This window comes from Melozone crissalis, unplaced genomic scaffold, assembly GCF_028551555.1.
Source record: "Melozone crissalis strain CALT ecotype California unplaced genomic scaffold, PUWL_Pcris_2 ptg000005l_1, whole genome shotgun sequence".
Taxonomy (NCBI): Eukaryota; Metazoa; Chordata; class Aves; order Passeriformes; family Passerellidae; genus Melozone; species Melozone crissalis.
This window is the reverse complement of record NW_026535783.1, coordinates 60,308,203-60,331,691: the sequence shown is the minus strand read 5'-3', so window position 1 is coordinate 60,331,691 and position 23,489 is coordinate 60,308,203. Positions and strand designations below refer to the sequence as shown.

The window sequence follows — 23,489 nt, the reverse complement described above, 5'->3', positions numbered from 1 at the left end:
TAGAACTAAGAATAAAGCTAAGATAAATTAGAATGAACACATTTTACTATTCAGAGCAATTGCAACTCTCTCAATGTTTCATTTAAGTCCTGATAAAGATTCCCCTTTCACCATTTCTTTAGTAAAAACAGCTGCATCACATTTGCTTCATCAGCTAGTAAAAGGCATTTTATTTGGTGGAATACTTTTTTGATTGTACATATCCAGTTTTATAACACTCAGATAATATAACCACTCTGTATTAACCATTTTTTCAATGAATACAACACTAGCTCCAATTTGGGAGATAAAAATCAAACAGATCAATCGTAAACCAACAACGAGCCTAATCACATAAAAAAATGCCCTGCTAGTACTAAAGTGTTACAGATAAACATCTAAATACAATACATCGTATTATCATTAGTACAAAATGAGTAGTTTCAGAGCTATTTTAAAAACATCTTGTTTCTCAAATGTAGAGGATTTTACTTCAAAATATAGTGAATGTTTAAGTGGCCGCATACATCTTCTGTAATTTTATGATGATTTCTACTTCTATTGGCTTAAATCTCCTGCAATGAAAAAGAATAAACACATTTCATTAAAATACGAATTCTGTTATTTTGCTGTTTAGTATTTTCCCATATTGTTTGAAAATAAACTTCATTCTAATCAATAAATCAATTTTTTTTCAATGGTCCAATGGACCACTGCAAAACTGTTCAGGTTAGAAAAGACCTCCATGACATCAAGTCCAACCATTAACTCAGCACCACTGTATCTAGCAGAAATCCATAACCCTAAGTGCCACATCCACACACCTTCTGAGCATGGTTGAGGATTCCATCACTTCCCTGGGCAACCTTGTGCTCCCGTGCCTAACCACCCTGTCCATGAATAAAGCTTTCCTAATACGAAACTAAACCTCCCCTGATACAACTTGGTATTTCCTCCTGTATCACCATGTGTTACTTGAACGGACTCATCCCCACCTTGCTACAAGCTATTTTCAGGGAGTTACAGAGAGCAACTGGAATTTATCATTTGAAGACATTAAAACTTTTGACACAGTATAGGAAGACAAAGCAGGTGATTCTCAGAGAAGAACCCTTATTTATTGACTCACTGCTATGTGTCAAAAGAACTTTGTAAGAATAGAGCCTCAAATTCCAACATAAGAGAAATTCTTGTGAGCTGGTTTTGACTGGAATAATTTTTTTCACAGCACATGCCATAGGGCTAGGTTTGGATTTGTGCTGGAAACACCACTGATAGCACAGTTATGTTTTAGGTATTGCTCTTAGGTGCTTACACTGTCACAAGGCCTTGTCCTCTCCCTCGCCAGCAAAGGAGGCTGGGGAATACAAGGAGCTGGGAAGTGATACAGCCAGAGCACCTGCCCCCAGCTGACCACAGGGATTCTCCCTCCCATAGGGCATCGTGCTCAGCAGGTAAAGCTGGGGGAAGAAAGAGAAATGGAAGGGGCACACATTCTGAGCCACAGCACTAGTATCCCTGATTAACCCAAGCAGCTATTACACATGTTCAAACATGATGAAGCCCTTCTTTCCTGGAGACAGATGAACACCTGCCTGCCCATAAGAAAGAGTGAATGAATTATTTCCTTTGTTTCTGTGTTCAGCTTTTGTTTTCTTCTGTCAAGCTGTCTGTATCTCAGCCCCTAAGCTCACCCATTTTTACTCATCTGATTCTTCCCCCATTCCACCAGAGAGTAAAAGCAAGTGGCTACATGAGGCTGAGTTGCCAGCTGTGATTAAACCTAAGAGGAACAGAGATCATATAATCTTGGAAAACATTTGTTCTGAATAATTTTCTGAGCTTTAACTCTCTTTATGTGAACTCCACCTGACATGTCTCCTACTGTTCTTTGGCAGGGCAACAATCTTTACTCAGGCAGATGGCTTCTGGTAAGGATGAACCAGCAGCCACATGAATGAAAAGTCATTCACACCTCTCTTCCACAGATCAGAGGTTAAGGTGCCAGATGCAGAAGGGAAACAAGTATGTGTAGGACTGGTCCTCAACTGACAGACTGCTCTGACAAGCACTTCCAGATGGTGGAAGCAGAAACAGTCTATAATCAGACTGTGAAGAGGGAAGAGAATCAGGAAATGCATTATATAGCTTTAGCACTACACATTGGAGGCCTGTGAGCTTACCAGGGCTGTGCCCTGGAGAGTACCTCACAGGCTCCGGGAATTCCCCTTCAGTAAGGGTGAGAAGAAAGGAATGATGGGAGCAATTATGCAGACTAAGTTATTCCATATAAGGTTATGTTACAAAGCTTTCATATAAGGTTATGTTACAAATCTCTTACTTACCTTTAAAGGAACCTTCACTCTCTGCATAGAACTACTTGTCCTTCTCAGTTACGTTGTCTCCGGATTTACTACGAGAAAAAAAGGGTAAATTCCAAAACTGAACAGTAAGACAGCACAATCATTCCCAGTCTCCTTCTAGAATAACTGCAACTAGGTTTTATGCTGTGCATCACTAAAGAGACTTGAATTAAAAGTTCTCTTGCTAAAAAAAAGTTTGTGATTCACTAGGCTCCCATTTAAATACACTGCTGGATGTGACATTTAATTATAGCCTCATCAACCAAATACAGCTGTATTAGTCATCCCCTGACATAACAGACCAGACGTGTTCTTTAGGAGCCACTCTCTGGTACACAAATCCATCTTCTAAACAGCCATAGTTGAAATAGCTTTCATTTCTTCAGTCAGGGAAGTACACAGTTAAACAAATTTTCTTCATATATGTTTATCTAAGAATTACACAATAAAGATTAAGCAGCTGTAGAGAACTACATCCCACATTGACAAAAAAATTATTTTAGTGAACTATTCTGTTTTACCATCCTAGTATTTTCAGCATGTTTATGAGAAGCAGGCTATGCAATGAAAGCAATTTTTCAATTTTCAACTCAAGACATATCCCCAAACATTCAGCAGTATGATATAATACTATATTCCCAAGACATACTCCCACTTTATACTGTAATTTAATTAGAGCCTTAAGTCTGTTCAGATGAGTGAAAAATAACCATAATATATTTTCAGCACTTAAAAAAGGAATGAGAAAGTGAATACAACACAGAAAAACAAAGATCGTTGCAGCAAAACAAAAAAAAAATCAAAGCAGGAAAGAAATTAAAGGGCCAGAAGAAAAGGGGAGACAAACACAGCAGGAGAAAAGGAAGCAAGATGACAAAAACTAGAGTAGACTGGACACGTCTAAAATGACCTGTTGGGCAACTTTCCTCTTTTAAGAGGTAAACAGGTTAAATAAGGGGAACCTGGCTTCAGGGGACAGGCAGAGAGACAAGTATAGCATACTTAAGCAAGCAAGCCTGAAGAAATACATAATCCTAAGGACAGGGGAGCCAGCAGGGGAGCACAGACCCTGGAACTGCAGAACCGCAACAGAAGTGCCAACACCTGCTCATTTGGTTGCAGCAGCGCAGCCCAGGAAGCCCAAGGTACCACCACAGTGTGAAATCTCCTGAGAGGTTGGAATTAGCCCCCAAAACAGCCAACCATGCCAGCTCCCAAGATGCCAGCAACTACAGGCTTAGATATGAGAGTTAGGGCTTTGACCACATGCAAAGTAGAGAAATGTATGTTAACATGGACAAATACACTTTGGGCGGAAAAAAACCCTGTCACAAACTGCCAAAACAAACAAACAAAAACAAAACGAAAAACAAAAACCCCAAAAAAACCAAACCAGGGTCACTTCTGATACACTTTCACCTGGAAATTATTTCCATGCAGTTACAGTCTTCTAGAATGAGCTTATAATGAGGACACATCGTGCTCTCACAAGAAGAAACAACAAAAATCCAAAACCAACACAAAACAAATAAACAAAAAACACCACCAAAAAAAAAGTAATTTCAAAATCAACTTCCACACAGAAAATAAATGGAATTAGAAATTCCTAAGGAAAAGAATAAATCGTTCTTTCACATTGACCACCACCCCCCTTGCCAAGGGGGTCAACAACAATGTATAATTTTGTACAACACAAATACACATAAGAACAAATACTGAACTACAGTATAGGAACTTTTTTGCTTACAGTTGCTCAATTTGGTCAAATTCTTTTTCACCTCCTGCAGAACAAAAAAAAGTACTATGTAGAAGTATCCATTTAATAAACAATAGAATTTTTTTTGTTTAGTACATTTAGTAATTGCTTAATCAGTACAGGATGTTATTTTTAAATTTTGTTAGTTTTCTTAAACATTTATTTCAAATTATCTTTTTTATCTATTCAAGGGAATCACCTCCAAAGTGGTGAAGAAGCCTATTTTGATAAGGTTTTATTAGTCTGATTTTAATACAATCTTTTTTATATACATAGGTTTATACATTTCAAAATACAGATAACATGCATTTATGTCTGTATTATTACACCATTATTAGAAACATGCATTTCTCCTTTTTACTAAATGTCTTTGAAGACACTTCTCCCATCAAGGCTAGCAAGAATTGATTCCATTTCTAAGCATTCTCCTAAAAATTACAGCCTCAAAATTCTTATATTGTAAGGGAAAAAATCCCCAAGGACTTTCAAAACGTTTATGGATAAGTATTGCTTCGTGAAAGCTCTTTTCATTGCACTGTTTTAGATGAAAGAATTTTCAGAAATACAGATGTGAAAATGACTTAACTACATATATGCTGCACTACAGGTCTTACTTTTCTACCTTTGGCTGTAATTTCGACAGAAAGCTAGAAATTAATTTAAAAAACCCCAACCAAACCCCCCCCCCCCCCCACCAAAACTTACCTTTTGCTTTCCTTTTCTTTGAATACACCTCATAGAGGCCAATAAGAGTTACAAGAATAGCAACTTCAGCCACAACTGCTATAAAGGGTTTGAGAGGTTCTGCGACGGACAGAACTCTAACGTCAAACCTCGCTTTACTGGGCCCTAATACAAAATCAGCTTCACACCAGTATTCGCCAGTATCTGCCACAGTGAGCCTGTGTATCTCCAAACGGCTTTCACTGGCAGATCGGCTCAGAATTTCATACTTGTCTTTAGGCAAAATCTTATCAATGGAAGCCTAAAAAAAAAATACATTGCAAGTATTAATAATGTAATGAGGAGGTATTTAATCAAACTATCATCAACATTCAGTTCTGTAGAGATACATACAATGAGTTAGGAACAAAAGGCATTCACGAAGCGCGATTACCCCACATCAAAGGGAAGGGTTTATTTTAGCTGGACACCCAAATTCCTTCTAAACTCACTGGAAGAAAATACAAAGTTTCAGTGGGCAAATAGTCTGATCTGTTTTAGTTTATTTAAGATGAGATAAAAGGCACCTTTGGCTCTATTGACTCTCGAATGACAAAGGCATCCTTGGCTGCCAGATGTAATGCATGGGTTTCACCACAGCACAAAACATAACTTTCAAGAAGAGAGGAGCTCTCCTTCGCCAGGAAATATACTGATACTCTTAAAAAGGTCAGTGCTAGTCTCCAGACATATTAAGGAGACAGATCTCTTCATCTTCTCTCAGTTGACAGTGCTCAGAAGAGGGCTAAAAGAAAGTGTTTTAGCAAACTGTGCTTTCTAGATTGGTCATAAGGCAAAGAAATAGAATTACTTGTATGTGGAGGAAGTAAAGGGTCCTACAATATCTTACACATGAAAGCATGTTCTGCTGTAAGATGATTTTTGGATCCAGTAGCAAGATTTGAGTAGTACAACTAGTATAAATACAGTAAAAACAAGTCTCTCAAGACTCATCTTATTTGAGTATAGGAGTATATAGGAGTATAGCAGGGCCTTTTTCAAAAAGAAACATATAAACCAGATCAAAAAACTGTATCTCTGTAACAATGAATACTTGTAAATATTACAGACTTTTTTTTCCATTTCCATAAAGATTTCTGCTAAAGTTAATGGAAATAGAATTTGTAGAGCTTGCAGTGAAGCATGAAGTAGTTGTACTTTTTTTTTTGTCCCACTGTTTTGCTTGCCCAACAGAGGGAGATCTTACCAGCTCAGTTCCATTGGTCTTATACCACTTCCAAGCCCTGGGATGATACTCGGTTTTACAAACCATTACACCTGTATCTCCTATATAAGCGATTACGGGTTTTTCTCTTCCATCAATAGTTGGTACTAAGAACAAGGAGAAAAAAAAAAATTGAGTGAGATACAGATTTTCATTAGTATTACAAAGAATATATTTAGGTATTCATTTACAGTACTCCACTCACTTTTTCTACTTAAAGCCCTCATGAGTCTATCATTTATGACATGAGAAGTTATTTTGGGCAGCTATTTCAGATGTATCATTTGTGCAGAAGACAAGTGGAATCCTGTTTCCAGCTGCTGTGTGATCTTGTGAAGTTGCCAATCAATACCAAACTTTAAGTGAAAAAAAATCATACTGTGATTTCTACTCTTGCCCATTTCCTCTTTCCCTTCCTTGGCAGCTGCAAGCTACACGCTTCAGTTCTAGTACACTAGAAACAAACGTATAATTTTCCTGCAATTTCACTCTTTCTGCAGAAACTGCTGGAAGTCTATTTCAGCCACAATGAGACTACATAATGGTATCTCACAAGTTGTACATGCAGAGAATGCTTCTGTAACTGAGAAAAAAATGCAGATTGATAGAGATTTGTAGTTAAACATTTTCTGAGCTGAAGCAATGACTTTTGGGTGCATGCCAATAAAAAGGACTTTTGGTCCAATCTTGCTGAGGACAGAATACAGTCAACAAGAAACAAGGCATCAGTCTAACTTCAGAGCTACTTGTCCTAGCCATTGTCACTGCTTGTGCCCCACAAACTTCCAAAAGCATGTGCCCAGAAAGGCTACTGAATATATTAAGACTATCCTACAGATACTGTTAAGAGCTTAGCAAATGCATTATGCTGAAGTATTTCCACTTCCTTCCTCTCTTTATTACGATGTTTACCAACAGACTTTCCACAGATCCACTCATTTGAAATCTTACTTCAAGTGTCTTTTGCTGTACTTTTTAAGTACAGATCCAGAGCATACTTCAGATTTTATGGATCACACTAGACTAAACAGGCCAAGTATTTGCTTTCGGCAGTTATGATGAACAATCTGATACAAGCTAAGATTTTTCTTGTCCTCACCCCTTCTTGACTGGTGAACACAAATTATTTTTTCCCCAAAGAAGTCTGCTTCTCATGTGTATTCAAACTTATGTTTCCTATCCAGAAATAGCTATGAAACCAATTTGTTAGTAAGAACACTGTTTTCAGTCTCATAATTTGCTGCATCATACATCAAGACTCTTAACTAGTGAAGTTCTCTCAATGTGTATATTTTAATCATTAAACACTCTAATTTTAAAGAGTACTGGCAGTGTATCTTCTCTGCTGCCATTAAAAGGGATGACCTCACCAATTACTGCTGCTATCTCCCTTGCAATTTGGAAGACATACAAGCAGGTCAGGATAAAAAAACCCTGTATACCCAGCACAACAACCTTATGTGGCAGTCAAAAAGATTTAGCCACACTGGTGAATGACAAAGGTCAGCTGTAAGCATGCCAGCAACATATGTGACCACATTAGTCTGGCTCTGTAACAGCTAATCCCTGAATGCATGCAAGGCTTGTAACAGGTATTTTTGCAAGTGGATTACACACCAAATTTCATGACAAAATACTTCTGCTGCACACACAAAGCCAACTTTTGAAGAAACAAACATATAGGTGTCAGCAACAGCATGTACATGAGTCAGATTTCCACACAGTGTTAAAAACCAGAGCTATTTCACGGTGCCCATAACTCAACTGCTGCTTTAAGGATCAACAAAGGGCAAATAAATTAATCTATTCTACCCTTTAGATGCTAGCAGTACTTCACAATATCTTGTAACACCCATTAATGTCCTCTCTGTTTATTAACTTGAACTTTCTGTAAATATCTCATTGTTTTCTGCAAACTTGAGTAAAAACGTAACTCCTCAAAATCTGAGGGGTTATGCCAGGCCAGGAATCAGGGCGGGGGGAAGGACAGGTAACATATGCAATAATCCCTGACTGCCTTGTGGGAAAGATATTGCAGTTAGTTACAGCAGTGATGACTGAAGCCACTGAGTCCATACCAACACATTACTCATCTTTCAGTTTGAAAATTGTTCTCCCTGCATTACTGACTGGAAGATTCAAGGACTTCTCTTTCCCATTTCCTTCACTCTTGCCTTGATCTTAAAAGCATTAAGCCAGTACGTTTTATGGCATCAGAAGTGGCAGCATTCAACCATCAGGCAGCAATTCTCTCATCTTCTTATAATAAATCAACCAGTCCTATGCACTGGTCTGGAAAAGATGACTTTCCTATTGAGTCATTGCTGCCCTTACTGTAATAGTTATTTCGTACTTTAAAAAAAAATTTCTGTAAAAAATTCTCCTTCGACTTTTTCCATCTACACCGACTTGCTTAGTTATTTGATTAAACCTTACCCGCATGCTGACAAGAAAAACACATAATTATTTTTTAGAGATTAAAAGGCTACAACCTTGTCCTTATTCAGCACTGCAATCTAGTCTCTCCTGGCTGAAGGTCTGAAAGCAGGTATCAATGTCTGATATTTGAACCCACGTGAGTTTCCTCAAGTCCTATTACTGGATATCCCACTGAACAAAGGCAGCTTGCAGCTTCAGAATTAGGGAGACCCACTGCTTAATTTAGCTAAGGTTAGGTAATTATTTGAATAGTTAGGTTTTCTCAGAGCCTGTTTAGGGAAAATGTCTCTGTATCTGCCTTTACAGATGCTTGCCTTGCCCTTTGCAAAATCTGGATGGTAGGAATAGAGAAAGGATTAACTCCTGTTAGAGATATTCATCAGCTCAGCAGCTTGTATTATCATTTCCACATATCTTCCATGCATCTGAATTTCACCTACTACTTCCAGGGTAACATTATTGGAGAAGAAAACAAAACAGAAAAAAGGGCACTCATACTGCTCAATGAAGTACACTAATTGTTAATCTAAGTACTATTCTTATAGTATTACAGAAAAAAAGCACTAAAGCAATAATGTAGTGTTTCAGAAATACAAATAAAATTTTAAAAATCCTGCCTCCATTTTACCAATCACTGCTTCACTTTTAACACCGAACCTCAGGCTCAAATTTCAAATTATTGGCTCTTTTTGAAGAAATTTATCTGAGACACCATCTTGTAATCTCATGCCCCAGAAAGTGAAGTGCATTCACATCTGGAGAGGGAAGGGGAAACCAGTTAGTCAAGAAGGGTAAAAAACAGACTTGTATGCTCTTTTCGTTATTAGAATTTTTTTTAAAGCCTTTTAGTTTTTGGCTCAATATTCTTCAATCCATGCTAGAGAAATTACTTCAATAGTTACTTGCACTTAGCCTGACTGCATTAGCCAATACTTATCAAATTACATTGCCATTTTTACTGTCCAGAAAGAATATTAATACAGCTTTGCAGTAGTCAGCTGAACAAAAATGTTAAATAAACACAAATAAATTAAATTACCATTCAAATGAAACGTAGCACTGATTTCTCTTTCAGCCTTCAGAAAACAAGTGTAACTTCCCAGGTGACTGCTCTCTGAGATGGTCACTCTTAACAAAAAGGAAAAAAAAAAAATCACAAATTTTTTATTGCACTACAAGTGACTGCTAATTAGCATTCCAGAAAAAACAGTAAGAATTAGTAATGAAGCAGAGAAGATACCACCGAGACACTAAGATTCAGGTTTACTGCAATGCAGAAATGGTGTAATGTGTTTAAGAAAATAGAAGAGCACAAGCACACTTTGGATCACAAACAACATTTTCACCCTTCATGCTGACAGAAGGACACCTTTAAGCAGCATTATCTACAAATTACTGAGTTAGGATATGCTTCTTAGTTCACATGGTGAATCCACGTCTATGTAGGGCTTCAGGAAGAACAAACCATTTAAGCAATCTTTTCAACACAAAATAAATAAATACATAAATAAACAGTTTTAAAGAGCTTTCATCTAATCAAGTCCAGCATCTTCTCCACTAGCAAACTATACATTTTACTGTCACTTTGAAAAAGATTTAGGTGTCTGTGTATATGGATTATCAAAAAAGTGATACTTATATTCTCATCATATTTTCTACAGAAAAAAATATAAACAAATAGATAAACAATAGATGAAGATAGATAATAGATTATAATAGATAACTAATAGACAATAATAGATAAATAGAAATTTTATCTAAGTATTACTGCACTTACTGATACAGAAATCAAATGGAGGCCAGTCAGTTAAAATGTGTAACTGGCCTAATTCTAAAAAACAATAAATTGTACTGATTATAGAAAGGCTTCTACAACATATTTTTGAGTTTCTGTACAAGTCTGAATGACTTAAGAAAGCCTTCAAAATATCTTTACTGGAAATCTCACTTCTACCTTTTGTTACCTATGAAGGAAAGAAAATGACCATTTATGCCTCCCAGACTTGCAAAGCAGCAATGAGGAGGAAAAGAGCATGTGGAAAATGAGGGAGTGGAAAGAGAAATTGCTACAATATTTTAATCTCAGACTGATTATTATTTCACTTACTAAACAGACTTACTAGACTTTAAGGAACTGCTTCGTTATTCTATGCTCTTTTTTAAAAACAAATTATGTGCACTAGAAGAAAAATAGGAGCTCATCTTCCAGGCTTGAGGTGCCTGCAATCTTTCTCCTTTCTGACAGGACATTATTCTCTGCATTTTTGATTAACCTCTGCATTTTTCCCTTTTCTAATATACATGTTACTAGTATTGGGCACTGTGTATAAGATGGTAACTCATTAGAATCTGCAAATCACAATGTAAAGAATGCTACTTACTTGATGGTCCAGCTGTTTGGAGCATTACTGGTGTGACTGATTGTTTCACTTCCCTTTTTCCATGTCACTTGAGGATTTTTCAAATTGGAATTCTCATCTAATTTGCATGTAAGATCAACTTCAGTTGGACTGGCCACAGAGATATTTTTTTCAGATGGACCTATAAGAAGTTTAAAAACATTTAATGAAAAAATGAATTTCCTCATTCTAGGTAAAGGAACTTTAGACACTGCATTTACATATGCAGGACTACAGGGGGACACAGGTGCTTTTTATACTCTCCAGGGCAAAAAAGCCCCTGCAAAATCAGAGTTTCACAGCAATTTTCTTAACTAGTAACTGAGTTAAAATACATATCCCTTTACAAAATAACACACTCCAAATTTGTAGGTAAACTTCCTAGAGGGCTCTAATACAGAAGCACAAATACTCATTTCACTGAGAGCAAGACAGATTTAAGCTTTTACATTACTTAATCCAAACGAAAAATATTAAATATTTCATATATATATATAAAACTATATTAATGTCAAGAAGAGTAAGACGTAAGTATCTGTAACTATTTGGATCTTAGCCAGATGTAGAGTTTTATGATACTGTGAGATCACAGGTATATCCTGTTGCTGGGGAAGCTACTGATAAAATCTGCACCCTTAACACAGTTGGGTCAGGCCTTTCATGCCTATAGTTACCCAGCTGACATCAAAACCTCTTCAAACCCCTTTAGGGCTACCTTTGCCTTTCTGGCAAGTCAGTAGAATCACAGTAGGAAAATATTACAGTACAAGAGAAAAATTTGTCAGTTTTTTGCTTTTCATGAGTATAGGCTCATAAGCATAAAATAAACTATCAACAGCAAATATTTCTCTGATCCACAGAAACAGCCTCCTATAAGAGAAGACTTTGGATGTTTTACCCATTAGTACTGCCTTTTTTTTTTTTCATAACTGGCCTTTTCATCCACCTATTCCTGGATGGAAGTGTGGTTTGTCATCTAAATACTCCAAGAAAATGTATGCATGCCTCACTTCAATTCTAGACATACCCTATAGTATTTGGTGGTCAAAAACTATAGGTGAATTGCACAGCTCACACTCCTTCCAAGAGAAAATGAAGTTTCAAGGTACAACTCACTGACCTAGTACTGAAAGTCATACATATGCACCAGCAAAGTCTCACTGGAGTGATAGCACGACATCCAGAGTAAGTGAACTTTACTGGGTCTGGCGGAGACATGTACAACCTAAAGAACAGCATATTCAGAACTGCAAGTCCCAGCCAAAGTAATTCTAATCTGTTGAACTGGAGATAAACTTAGAAGTGCAACACCTCAGTCTTCCATTGCAGAGCAACATCAGTCACTGAAACTCATTTATTAGGGCAATTAGGCTGAACAAATATAAGCCAAGCATAACTAAGCTTGTTGAGGTTGTTTATTATCATAATTTCACAACTGGAATTGGTTCCACAGCAGCAGAAGTTTCACAGTCAGCCTAGTTAGACAAGCTGAAAACAGTATCTCTCCCTTATGAAATAATTTTAAAATGTGAATAAGCAAAATACAGAAACGGATGATGTTGAAATCAACCAATAGCAAGACTGATGCCTGGGGCACCCCTGTACTAAGAGTGCAAATACAAGAACAGGTAACAGACAGTACTTTAAGTTTGCTGCTAGAAGAAAATGCAGCATAAATACTGCAAAATTACATCCTTAAAATATCACACCAGTACTTTTCAAATCTTCCAGAGATACTTCAGTTAGATCAGTTTCTTCAGCTATCCAAGAAATCAATTCTAGATTATTGTTTGGCAACTGGGAACTTCATATGTACTTTAAGAACAGGTTTATTTTTGCTGTTCTTCACACTTCAACTCCTGCAATGTTGCTAAGCTACCACCTGCTGTTCAGCAAGTACTCTGGCTAACGTGGTCTCTCCAAATGGATAGATTCATTAGTGCAAAAAACCTATTGTTTCAATTGATTTGGAGGAAGAGTTATGAATTAGTTTTAGTTTTAATAAAAGTAGGAATCTAATTCTCCACTGCAAAATAGTTATTACCAGAACAGAGAAATTAATAGTAACATAAATGTACTTACCTTTCACTAGGCCCACTACTGCTCACTGTGAACATTTTCATTTTATCAAGAAATTGCCATTCTAGATCCTTCTACAGCTCATGTGAAAGTTTGTGTGTACGCACATTCAATAGAAAATAATTGGAAGACAAAAAGTAACACACCCACCAGGCAGGACTATCACATACTCTGAGAGATCAACGCTCAGCTTGTTTCCTGGCTTGAACTCTTGCGTGGCAGCATCTGGAGGTACAAGGTTTGAGTGGAAACAAAGTTAAGTTATCCTATATAAATAATGACACAAGCACACAATATGGTATGGCAATTATTAGTTATAACAATCTTGAAAGGAGAAAACAGACCTTGTCAAGTGCTGACTACTGTGGCCATCCTTTTATAAACCTGTCTTAGCAGCCAGGACTGCGAGGTTGCTGTTATAGCAATTATGCTGTTAGACAAATGTTTCTAGCTTTATCGTAATGTTGCAGTTGTGAATGTCAGTATCTAAAACGTCATCGCTGTTTCACAGCTTGACTCAAAAAGTCACCGACAGCTTACATACAGGACTACATCAACATTTAAATAGTTCTTGAAAAAGTAATAAGCTCTAGAAAGCTTTTAAAAACCCAGCCAACCAACCAACACAACTCACTCAACAAAAAAAGCCCGGAACAACAGAATGCTGCCATTCCCGAAGCTTCTACAATCCAACAACACAGCCAGGAAGTCAGAGGTAGACAATCTAATCTAAGTGCTAATTAATGAATTCAGGGGCAAGAACACCTTGTAGTCAACTACAAAATGGTCAAAGACTGTTACTGCTTCTCAAAACTTCTCATATAGAAGGCAATGCCCTTCTACAAAGAAAGAATACCAATCTTAACCATCATATGGCTGACCTAATAATATTCTTCTCCTTTTGTTAGGAAAACCTACAAGTACGAGGTGTATGGTCACCAAACTTCCTTTTTGATGAGGCTGTGGATCACACACCCTTCAGAGAGTATGAGATCTTTTATAAAGATCTACAAAGCTTGATAAAGCAACTCTATAAGTACAGTCTGTTCCCATCACTTGCTCTCATGCATTTCAAGAACACAGAAAGAAAGCAAATTAATAAGCTGCAGCTCTAACAGATGTAGCCCAGCTACGATAATATTCTTTTAAATAAGATGATGAAAAGAAAGAAATAGATTTCACCACCACCCCAAAAGATACACTAAATGCTTTATGCCACAACATGTTTTTACATGCTTGGAAAGTATCTTTATTGTCAAATATTTCATAATGCATTGCAGAAAAACATGAACAGTAGTTAGAGACTGATTCTGCCTAGTCACACAGAGAAAATTATTCTGGTTTTCGTAGAAGGAAAGGGGCTTGATTACATCTGCTGTTCATGGGTTGCAAAGATTCCCAATCACAATTGAGAAGATAGAGGAATTGGGCTACACTTTTAGCCTTGCCACTGAGAGATGCATTGGGTGGCAAAATTGACCACTGTAAAGTAGGAAAAGCATCTCTGAAAGCCTAAATCTCATCAGAATGACTCCTTCCCTTCCCTTGCATAAAATACTGAACTCTCAGGTGAAGATCTTAAATGCATGCCTCCGAGCTGCAGCTGAGAGGATCTGGCTGTGCTGAAGGAGGCCCCTGCTAGTGGTTTGCATCCAAAGGTTTAAGCAGAGGTACACCTGCCTTTTCAAGTTGTTGGCCAGTTTCAGAAAACATCCTCTCCAGCTCACAGCACAAGGAATTCTGTGCCACTGGCAATCACCCTTCTCCTGGCTCGTTCCACCCGCATTTTCATATTTTCCCTCAAGCTTCAATCAGTTTAAGTAAAATAAACCTGTATATTAAAGTGTTTTGTATGGAAGAACAGAACTTCAGGCTATTTCATTTGGTGTTGTTAGCAGTAGGTTGTTGTCAATCTTAACTGATAGTACAAAATGGCCTTTTAAGCAGAGAAATCAAAGCTGTCTTTAGCAGTAGACAATAGTCCTGTTGGCTCTAGACAAGAACAAAACAAGCCTTGATCTCTGCCCCATGGAGAAGTAGACTAGTCCAAGTGTTTACCCAGGAAATGATATCAAGGCTGAAAAGTTCTGGCAGATCTTAGCCTGCCTGTGTGCACAAACACTTGGACAGCATGCCAGGGCTGTCACAGAATAGCTGAGTTTATGTCAGTCCAGTACACACATCATTTTCACAGAAATCCCTCGCAATGATACATTCAGAAGGCACAAGTGCTAGTTCATATGGCATATCCAGCCAGAAAAAAACTAGATAGCCTTTAAAGTGTCTTGCAACAAACAGGATTTTCACAATGACTTTCTTCCTCAATTCACATATCAAACGAAAATATTCAGATGAGATCATACTATATGAAACATTTTCTGTATTTCATGTAGGTCTATGTGTGTTTATGTATGTAGAGAGTTATTGAATCTATTAGCTATTGCACTCCTAGTTCTCACATTGTGCTAGAAAGCTCAGAAGATGAACACCAGATAAATACCATTACTTCATAAAAATCCCCAACTTGTAGGTGAAATAACTTGCCAGAAATTGAGTTCACATACAAATATAACTTGGCTCATGTTTGACTTGCACTACTCAACATGAGCTTTGGGAGACAGTGCTGAAATTTTGATTCTCTGATCTTTATGGAGAAAGAAGCAGAACCAATAATCACTGGTTTCCTGTCCTGCCTGGAACTTATTCTCAGCTCCCAGTTAAAAATACAATTATGTATAAGGGACAACAGACAGTTTTGACACAGCCGTAACTAAGAACAATGAAGCTAGCAGACACAGTGATGCAAGGGTATTTTTTATACCTTTCACTAATACTCAGGCATAAGGAGCTCCCATATTTAAAACTTAAGGCTAGAACACAACCTCCCTGCAGTGGCACGAGCTGGGCACTGCCTGACCTCCAGGGTTATTGCCTGCTCTTAAAGCACATATTCCTAAGGGCAACAGGTCACAAAACTGGTAATTGCATAGCTTTTCCCAGTTCTGGAGATACTTATGACACTCAAGCTCTTGCAGTGGCTTGAAAAGACCTGTGCTGTATCTACTTCTGCTTCTTCCAAAAAGTCACAATCTTATTTCAAGAGACTTAAGTGTGAAAATGTTGACTCTGTATGACAGATATCAATAGGAAAAAGGACTATAGTTTTAAGTGTACTGAAATAAGACAATTACCAGATGATTCATGTCCAGTCACGGACATCTTAGTCACAGAATTCACCTGAGTCTGATTGGAATCTTGTGTTGTCATAGCTGGATCTAAAAGAAACAAAACAAAACACCAGAAAAAGTTTAAAGAAACTTTGAGTTAGAAAAAGTTACTTCAGGAAAATAATCCCAGCAGAATGTCCTCACCTCAGCCTTTTCTCCCCAAGTTCTGAGCATACACATTAAAAAATTCACAAGAATTGTTTTTTGTTAGCTCACTTTAGGCAAGAGAAGATTAAAGAATGGAGGCAATATTTATTTGATCCCTAATTTCTGTATAGAGTTATTTTCTCGCAGTTAGCTTACCAGCTGGCAAAGCCACTCCTCAGAATGTTACAGCAACGTTTTAAGTTGTACTCATATCCTTTGTGTTCATAGGCTTAAAACACCACTTATGCCACTGACATTGGTCAATTACTTTTAATACAGATTAGCAGATTTTCCAATAGACTACAGACTTCCTTACAACTTTACAAATCTAGTGTGATGAACAAGCAATGAACACACCTCCGTTGGTTCCATTACCACCACAGTAAACAAGAGAAAAGACATCTGTATCAAACAGTGACTTCAGTATCCCATACTAAGAAATATTTCCAGTTTACCTCAGTGCCACTGCAAATCTGATCCTCCTCCTACAATACAGTTTTTACAAGAACCATTTAAGACTCTAGTCTGCTTTGTGTTCTTGACTGGAAAAAGAACAGCAACGGAAGAGGCAAAGGACCACTTGGTTAGTAGTTGTGTCAGTCTTTTAAGAAAATCAAGATATCTAGATGTTTTAGAAGAATGGAAGCGTGCCCTCATTCCTTTATTCCCACCTTTGGGTGTGAGAGCTAGTGTTTATTTTAGTTATCTTCACTGACAAAGGTATTCCAAGACACATTTTAGTGCCATAGCACTCAGAGAGAGTGATTCAGCCACACACGGAAAAAACATGTATCTTGCATTTGTAATTAAAGTCTTTGGCAGGAGGGTGGAATTGGGATCACGAACTCTTCTGGATATCCAAGACAGCAAAGAACATGCACAGATCACAAAATCACAGAATATTCTGAATTGGAAGGCAAGGCTCCAGTCTTAAGTGAACAGTGAAAAGCTGCATCACATTTTAAGTGCATTCAAACTTGAGAACCACAGGCCTTCTGCAGAAGGTGAAGTCAGAACTGTGCCATTTCCTACAAATGAACATTATTAACAGTCCTACCCCATTTCAGCAACAACAGGGATAGACCAACCCATAGATTCTCCACCGGCACCTCCAGCACACAGTTACTCCATCACAGCCATGGCTGGTTTACACCATTTGCTGTCTCAATCTGCCCATACTTGAAACTCCAACCACTTTGGACTACGAGTAAAACACAGTTGTCAAAAGATATTATAAGAATTAAACATTAGTGGTTCTTAACAGCAACCCACTTTTTTATCAGTCCACTGGTCCCACAGCCAGCTGCTCCTTCCCAGCCCTTCAGTTGAGAGAAGAACTTAAAAGATCTGTTCTGATGGTGTGCTGGCTCATGAGCCAGATGCTAAGAAGACTGAGTCTTATTCTTTGCCTGACAAAGGTACTGAGCAGAGACAGCTATTATTTTTCTGATATTCATAGTACAACTGAAGAAAGATTTCCATGAATTTTCTTATCTGCAGCATCTTGAGACGTTCTAAGTATGTCATGGATCACCTCCATATTAATTAAAATCCCCAAAGATGATAAATTTAGAAGGTGCCAGTGCCAAGCTGTACAGCAGCACTGTTATCTCTCAGCAATGAAGGCAGATAACCTGCAATGTGGTTTGCATACTAACAGGGTTCTCATCTTGGCTTTCTTCCTTAATTCATGTAGCAAGTGAAAGAAGTAGTGTTATTTTTGTCACCCCTGCTTATGTATCTTTTCACCTTACCTGTGCACACATCAAACTACACAGAACAGAGATAACACTGCCCCACACTCTTCCTCTTATATATACTTACTGAATAGCACTGGAGATCAGCATGGGCCAACACAGCACCTTTAGTGTCATCCAGCCAGGCAATGATGTAAGCAAGTCGCGTGGAGCAACTTCTCAAACTATTGAGTCATGGCTGCACGCCTCAGCCTACAGTAGCTTTGCACTAGATTTAATCAATAGTGTGGTAGCTTGTAGAGGTCTCTTTTCCTTGATTTTCATGCAGCAAGGAATAGGAAAGAGTATGATATAATGAATTTAGTTTTCTACACTACTTCTGCTTCATATGGCAGTTGGTATTTTGGGGCAAAAAAGTATGGATGTACCATGCCTACTACTGCTAGAGTAATTTCAGGCTTAATCTACTTGCTCTCTTCCAGCCAGAAAAGCAGCTGAGTAAGAAATGACTGAAATACAATTTGGTTTAATTTACCATCTTTATTTTACTATTTAATGTAATATCGATAATATACTTTTTAAGATCACATGCATTCAGTAGCACCCAAAACCATGCAGCAGAACCCTCCTCATGCCCCAGAGACATCAGAGAATCAACATCAAGGTCTCCCAAATACCCTGATAAAAGCTGCACCCTCAGGTCAAACCTGAAAAACCCAACTTGGAAGCAAAGTCTGTAAGGAATGAGGTGTGTTCTGTGCTCATAGCTCCTTGAATTCTTCAGGAGCAGAAACTGAGAGATGAAGGTGAGTGATGGGATGGTTTGTCCTAAATCAATATGACAGCACTTGCTGCAACTACACTAAGACAACCACAAAGGTAACCCACACAATGCAGCAAGCTCTGAACAAGTGTTCTGACACTTGGTTAGAAATTACCCTTAAATCAATACAAAATAAAAGCAATAGTTTAGATTCCTCCAAAACAAGCAACTAAACAGTTACATGACTAAGATAACAACATAAAGATCATCTTCAACATATTATCTCAATATAAAAATCTAATAGGGCTTTTGCAGCATCTGCATGATCAGCCTGCAGACCATGCAATTCACCTTTCCACAACTCAGTCTGTGTGTGCAAGTGCTCCCTCTGCTTACTTTTACTATAAGCATTTCTTTTGGATGAAGCACCGTCACATCTCCAAAGCAAACACAGTTTCTGGACTTCACTGGAAAACAGTTTTAAGTTCTTCTACCTTCAGGTGTCATGAACTTCCCTTTGCTGCAGCTGTGTAGAGAGCTCCTCTGCTCAACTAGCTTCATACACATTTAGTTAATAACCAATGAAAGAGTAAACTACCGTTTTTTCACTTAAATCATCAAAGAAGTCACAGTATGATGCCTCCCTATCTAGTTCATACAGCTGTAAAAACATTTACTAGAAGTCTGGAAAACAACACCTTCACTCTGTACAGATGAGAAGTACTAAAGCTAGTGGCTCATTTCTGAAGTCTGCTCTAAACCATGATACTCCCCACTTTAGGGAGATGGTAGATTTGCAGAGTTTTTGGAAACACAAAGAAGGTTTTGCTGTTTGATCACTGGTTTATTTTGTTTCTTCCCACAAGAGGCTATAATTTCATTTCACCAATGGCTTTACATAAACTTAAAACTGCTTCAACCACCATCAGGTATGGATTTTGGTATTAACAGCTATCAAAAATAATTGTCTTATGGGAATTCGCCACATGCTAACTCACACATTTCTACAAATATCAGACCATTTGCACTCAAAAAGCTCCTCAAGTAAACTGCTAGAAATGATGTCAAGTTCTGTGTGTACATGTATTTTAAAGAAGACTTAAGAACTACTAAGTAGATTTTTGTCTTTGTACATACTTAAATACTCATTTCAAACAAGACTTGAGAAGTACAAAGTATGTTTCCTTTCACATTATGTGAAACTACTATAAATTTTAGAAAAGGTAACATCACCTAGGGAGCACTAGTGGTCTTCTCGGTACTAGGAAGCGCAGCAGAGGCGGAAGGAAACATAACTGCTTCTATTTCACACACTGAAAACGCAGCTAAACCACAATGAGTTCAAGTCACAGCATTGATGTTGACATACAAGTATGTATATGCTCACATACAGAGGACAGAACTTTTGGCCATGCCAAGACCTACTCCAAGAATCTCACCCTGGACAGCAAATACCAGCCATCTTGTAATTCCTGCTATAATAATTTTTTACTAATCTGAAATGCCTCAAAAAGAAGAAAAAAATGGCAGACATCCACTAGTTTTAGGCATAAGATCGTATTTCCTGAGAAAGAACTGGCCTGCTGCTGAACTGCTGAAAGCCTCTAGAGGAGGAACAGGACCCAGAAAGCTCAAGCCTGTCTTTCTTCAAGATTTTAAATGCTATATTTAAAAACGCAAAAACAAATCCCAAGGGGCACCCCTTATAATCCATGAGGCACACTGACACCCTAGTGTTTTGCGGGTTTTTTTCATTTAAACACTTTACTCAGCAAGGACATGACAGAAATAAGACACAACACCACACCTTCTCAATGCTGCACCTGTGAGCCAATAAACACTTCTGTAAGTGAGGGAGAGGGTGCTGAGGTTAGGGGACGGCTGATCGCCGATACGGCTCTGCCCATCTGCGGCCGCCCACGGCCTCGGTGCTGGGGGACAGCGAGCGCGGATCCTCGCTGTCCCAGAAGAAAGAACCCTGATCTCCTGAGGGAGACAGGGGCGCCAGGAAGGGTCGGGGTCGCTAAGAAAAAGAAACGCCTCAGCCGCTCCCACAGGCAAGGCCGAGAGGCAGCTGCCGTGCTGAGGCAGCGCTACGTCCCCCGAGAACCGGGGGGATGCTGCGGAGTAAGGAGGACCTTTGCTCGCAGGCGGTGCTCCGGCCCCCCCGACACGGAGGGCGGAGGGGACCCAGCCCGGGGAGAGTTTACATTTACCTGCCGAGTTCCCGCCCGAGAGGCTGGTGCAGAGCAGAAGCAGCAGCAGGCGCACCAGGCAGCGCCCGAAGAAGGTGGCAGGCATGGTGCCCCCGCCGGGCTCCCCTGCCTCGGCCCGGAGCCGCACCCCGCGGGCTGCACCACCTGAGGAAGCCTCAAACGGGCCGGAGGGGCTCTGCAGGAGAGCCAGCTACTACAGCAGTGACGGGAGTCAAATGCAAAGCAAAGCTGCTCCAAATTCACTGGGACGAAAAAAACAGGCCAAAAAAAAAAAAAACCGCCAGGAAGAGGCTGTTGCCACAACCGCTGCTCTTCGCGTGAGGACGTGCTCCGAGGCGACCCCACCGCACTTTAAGTGGCGGAGAAAGGGCGGGGGCTCCCACCGGTGGCTAATTGGACCGAGGCCCTGGGGCCTGAGCCGCCTCGGAGACCCTCAGGGCGGCGGGAGGCTGGCGGGGTGGGTAGGGACCCAGGATCGGGACTTATTTTTGGTCCAGAGGGACGGTGGCTGCAGGAGCAACTGGGCCGGGGTAACGCTCGGCGGCAAACGGCTTCGTTAGGGCTTGCGCGGGGAAGATCGCCTCGGGCAGAACGTGTGTGCCCCTGGCCTTTGGCTGGTGATCTTCTGGAGAGCCCAGCTTCTAGGGTCACTGCCTCCAGGACAGCTGGGTTATACTGTATGGGAGCTGCGACTATTTTGCATCCCTTTTTCTAAATCTCCCACCTTGTACAATGGTGACCCGGGAGCACAATTTCTGGCAAGCTCCTCAGGTTTTCGATTAGGGCTAAGTGAAATTGTTTACACGTTTTTCTATATGTGTGTGTGCTTACCTAATAAGCCCACTCACATGTGTGTGTATATATTTAGAGATGTGCTTTATATGCATTTCTGTTTATTGCTTGGTAAATAACAATGCTGGTATTGCGAAATGAACTCCAGCAAGGTGGCATTCTCTGAAAGAATAACTTTGTGATGGGGTACTTCCTGCTTCTTCCTTCCTGCCAGCTTCAGCTAATGCAGAGGGTGAGTTGTGTAAGAGTTTTGTATCTATAAAAAAGGTCACTGCAAAAAAGCGTTGTTGTCATCTTAGCTGCCCATGCTGACAGAGCTGTCAGAGTTTATGCAGAGTAAATGCCCTGTATGTTGATTTTCCAGCACTAGACATGTTCATGCTTCCATCCATATTTTCCAATACCTGTACAGTAACCTTCAGAATAAAATTTTATTTCATAAAGACTCCCAGTAAACACAGCTAATGGCAAAAGACTGGGAACAGGACTGTTTCATTAGGCCCTTTGTTGTGTATTCAGGTGTACTCACAATGCAGTGTGCTATGAGGAGAGATTGAACCCCCCATGACTGTTAATCTGTTTTGCCAGTTTGCAAAAATGCACGGAGTGATGAGATTCAGAGAGAGAATCCAACTCAGATAAAGCTGTTTAGGAATGGTAGATGATCTTCAGGTTTTAATAGGAAAAAAACTGGCTAGCACTTGAAAGCTGTTTTATCTGAACCAGTTAGGACTGAAGAGACTTACCTCTTGGTAGTGAGGGAGGGTGAGGGAAAGCAGAGGAGAGAGACGGGAAGAAAAAGAGAGGGAGAGGCAGAGGAGAGGGGAGTGTCAACTGCCTGAAGATATGGAAGGACTGGCTTGTAGTTCCAGTTAGCTCTCCCTGGAATGGGTGAAAAGAGAACTTTTTATTAACTTTCTTTACTGGTTGAGTATGCAGCACCTTTTGGTAAAACAGATTTTATCCACCTGGAATCAACATGGATTGGTTGGTGGAAATATATGACTAAGCACTGGGGGCTGGCACAAATGGATCTGCTAGGGCAGTCCCATCTGGGACCTAGCTGTAGCTTTGTCAGCTCTTAATAAATGGAAACTGTGGAGGTTCAGATGGAGACAATTTGTTTTGAGTGACTTGGTGTTTAGTCTTGTATAGGACTAGACTGTTTTTTCCACCAAGTTAACTTTGGTGAGCAGTCAGAAGACATGATGAACATCTTTGCAGGGCTTCATTTTAGCTCTTGTCATCTTATATCCCACACTTGCTGAGTTGAAAGAAAACAATTATTAAACTGCTGCTGAGGGAGCTGGTTTTTTCTTTACTCATGGTATAAGGTACAGAAGCCATAAATGAAACAGTATGAGAATGGAACAGTAAAGAGAAAAGCAAAGGCAAGAGGAAGGATGGCAGAAGGAAGGCAAAAAAGAAGCAGAATTTAGAGGAACTGGTCAAGCAACCAAACAGCCCTCTGAGGGTTTCCGTGCTCCAGTGGCTGCCTTAGCATTATAATATGATTAGATTAGATTACCAGATTAGATTATTTACTAAGAACTACAGCTGTATTTGGTTAGATCATTGAAAAAGCGAGAGGTTTCAGAAATTAAAAGGTTAGTGATAACAATGGTAAAGTAGAATATTTGGGATATTAAAAAAAAATCAACTATTAGCTTGCATTTGGAAACAC

General features: G+C 39.2%; 1 protein-coding gene across 1 annotated transcript; it reads right to left on the bottom strand.

Moving 5' to 3' along the window:
• Nucleotides 1-472: 472 nt before the first annotated feature.
• EMB (embigin) lies at nucleotides 473-21,088 on the bottom strand. The gene is made up of 10 exons (XM_054289016.1): nucleotides 21,014-21,088; nucleotides 16,155-16,238; nucleotides 13,108-13,188; nucleotides 10,867-11,026; nucleotides 9,525-9,613; nucleotides 6,029-6,153; nucleotides 4,804-5,083; nucleotides 4,090-4,123; nucleotides 2,325-2,392; nucleotides 473-554 (listed from the first exon to the last, which is right to left on the bottom strand). Exons 2-9 carry the CDS (start codon nucleotides 16,228-16,230, stop codon nucleotides 2,356-2,358), a joined length of 882 nt encoding a protein of 293 aa, XP_054144991.1. The 5' UTR covers nucleotides 16,231-16,238; nucleotides 21,014-21,088; the 3' UTR covers nucleotides 473-554; nucleotides 2,325-2,355.
• Between the last annotated feature and the right edge of the window lie 2,401 nt (nucleotides 21,089-23,489).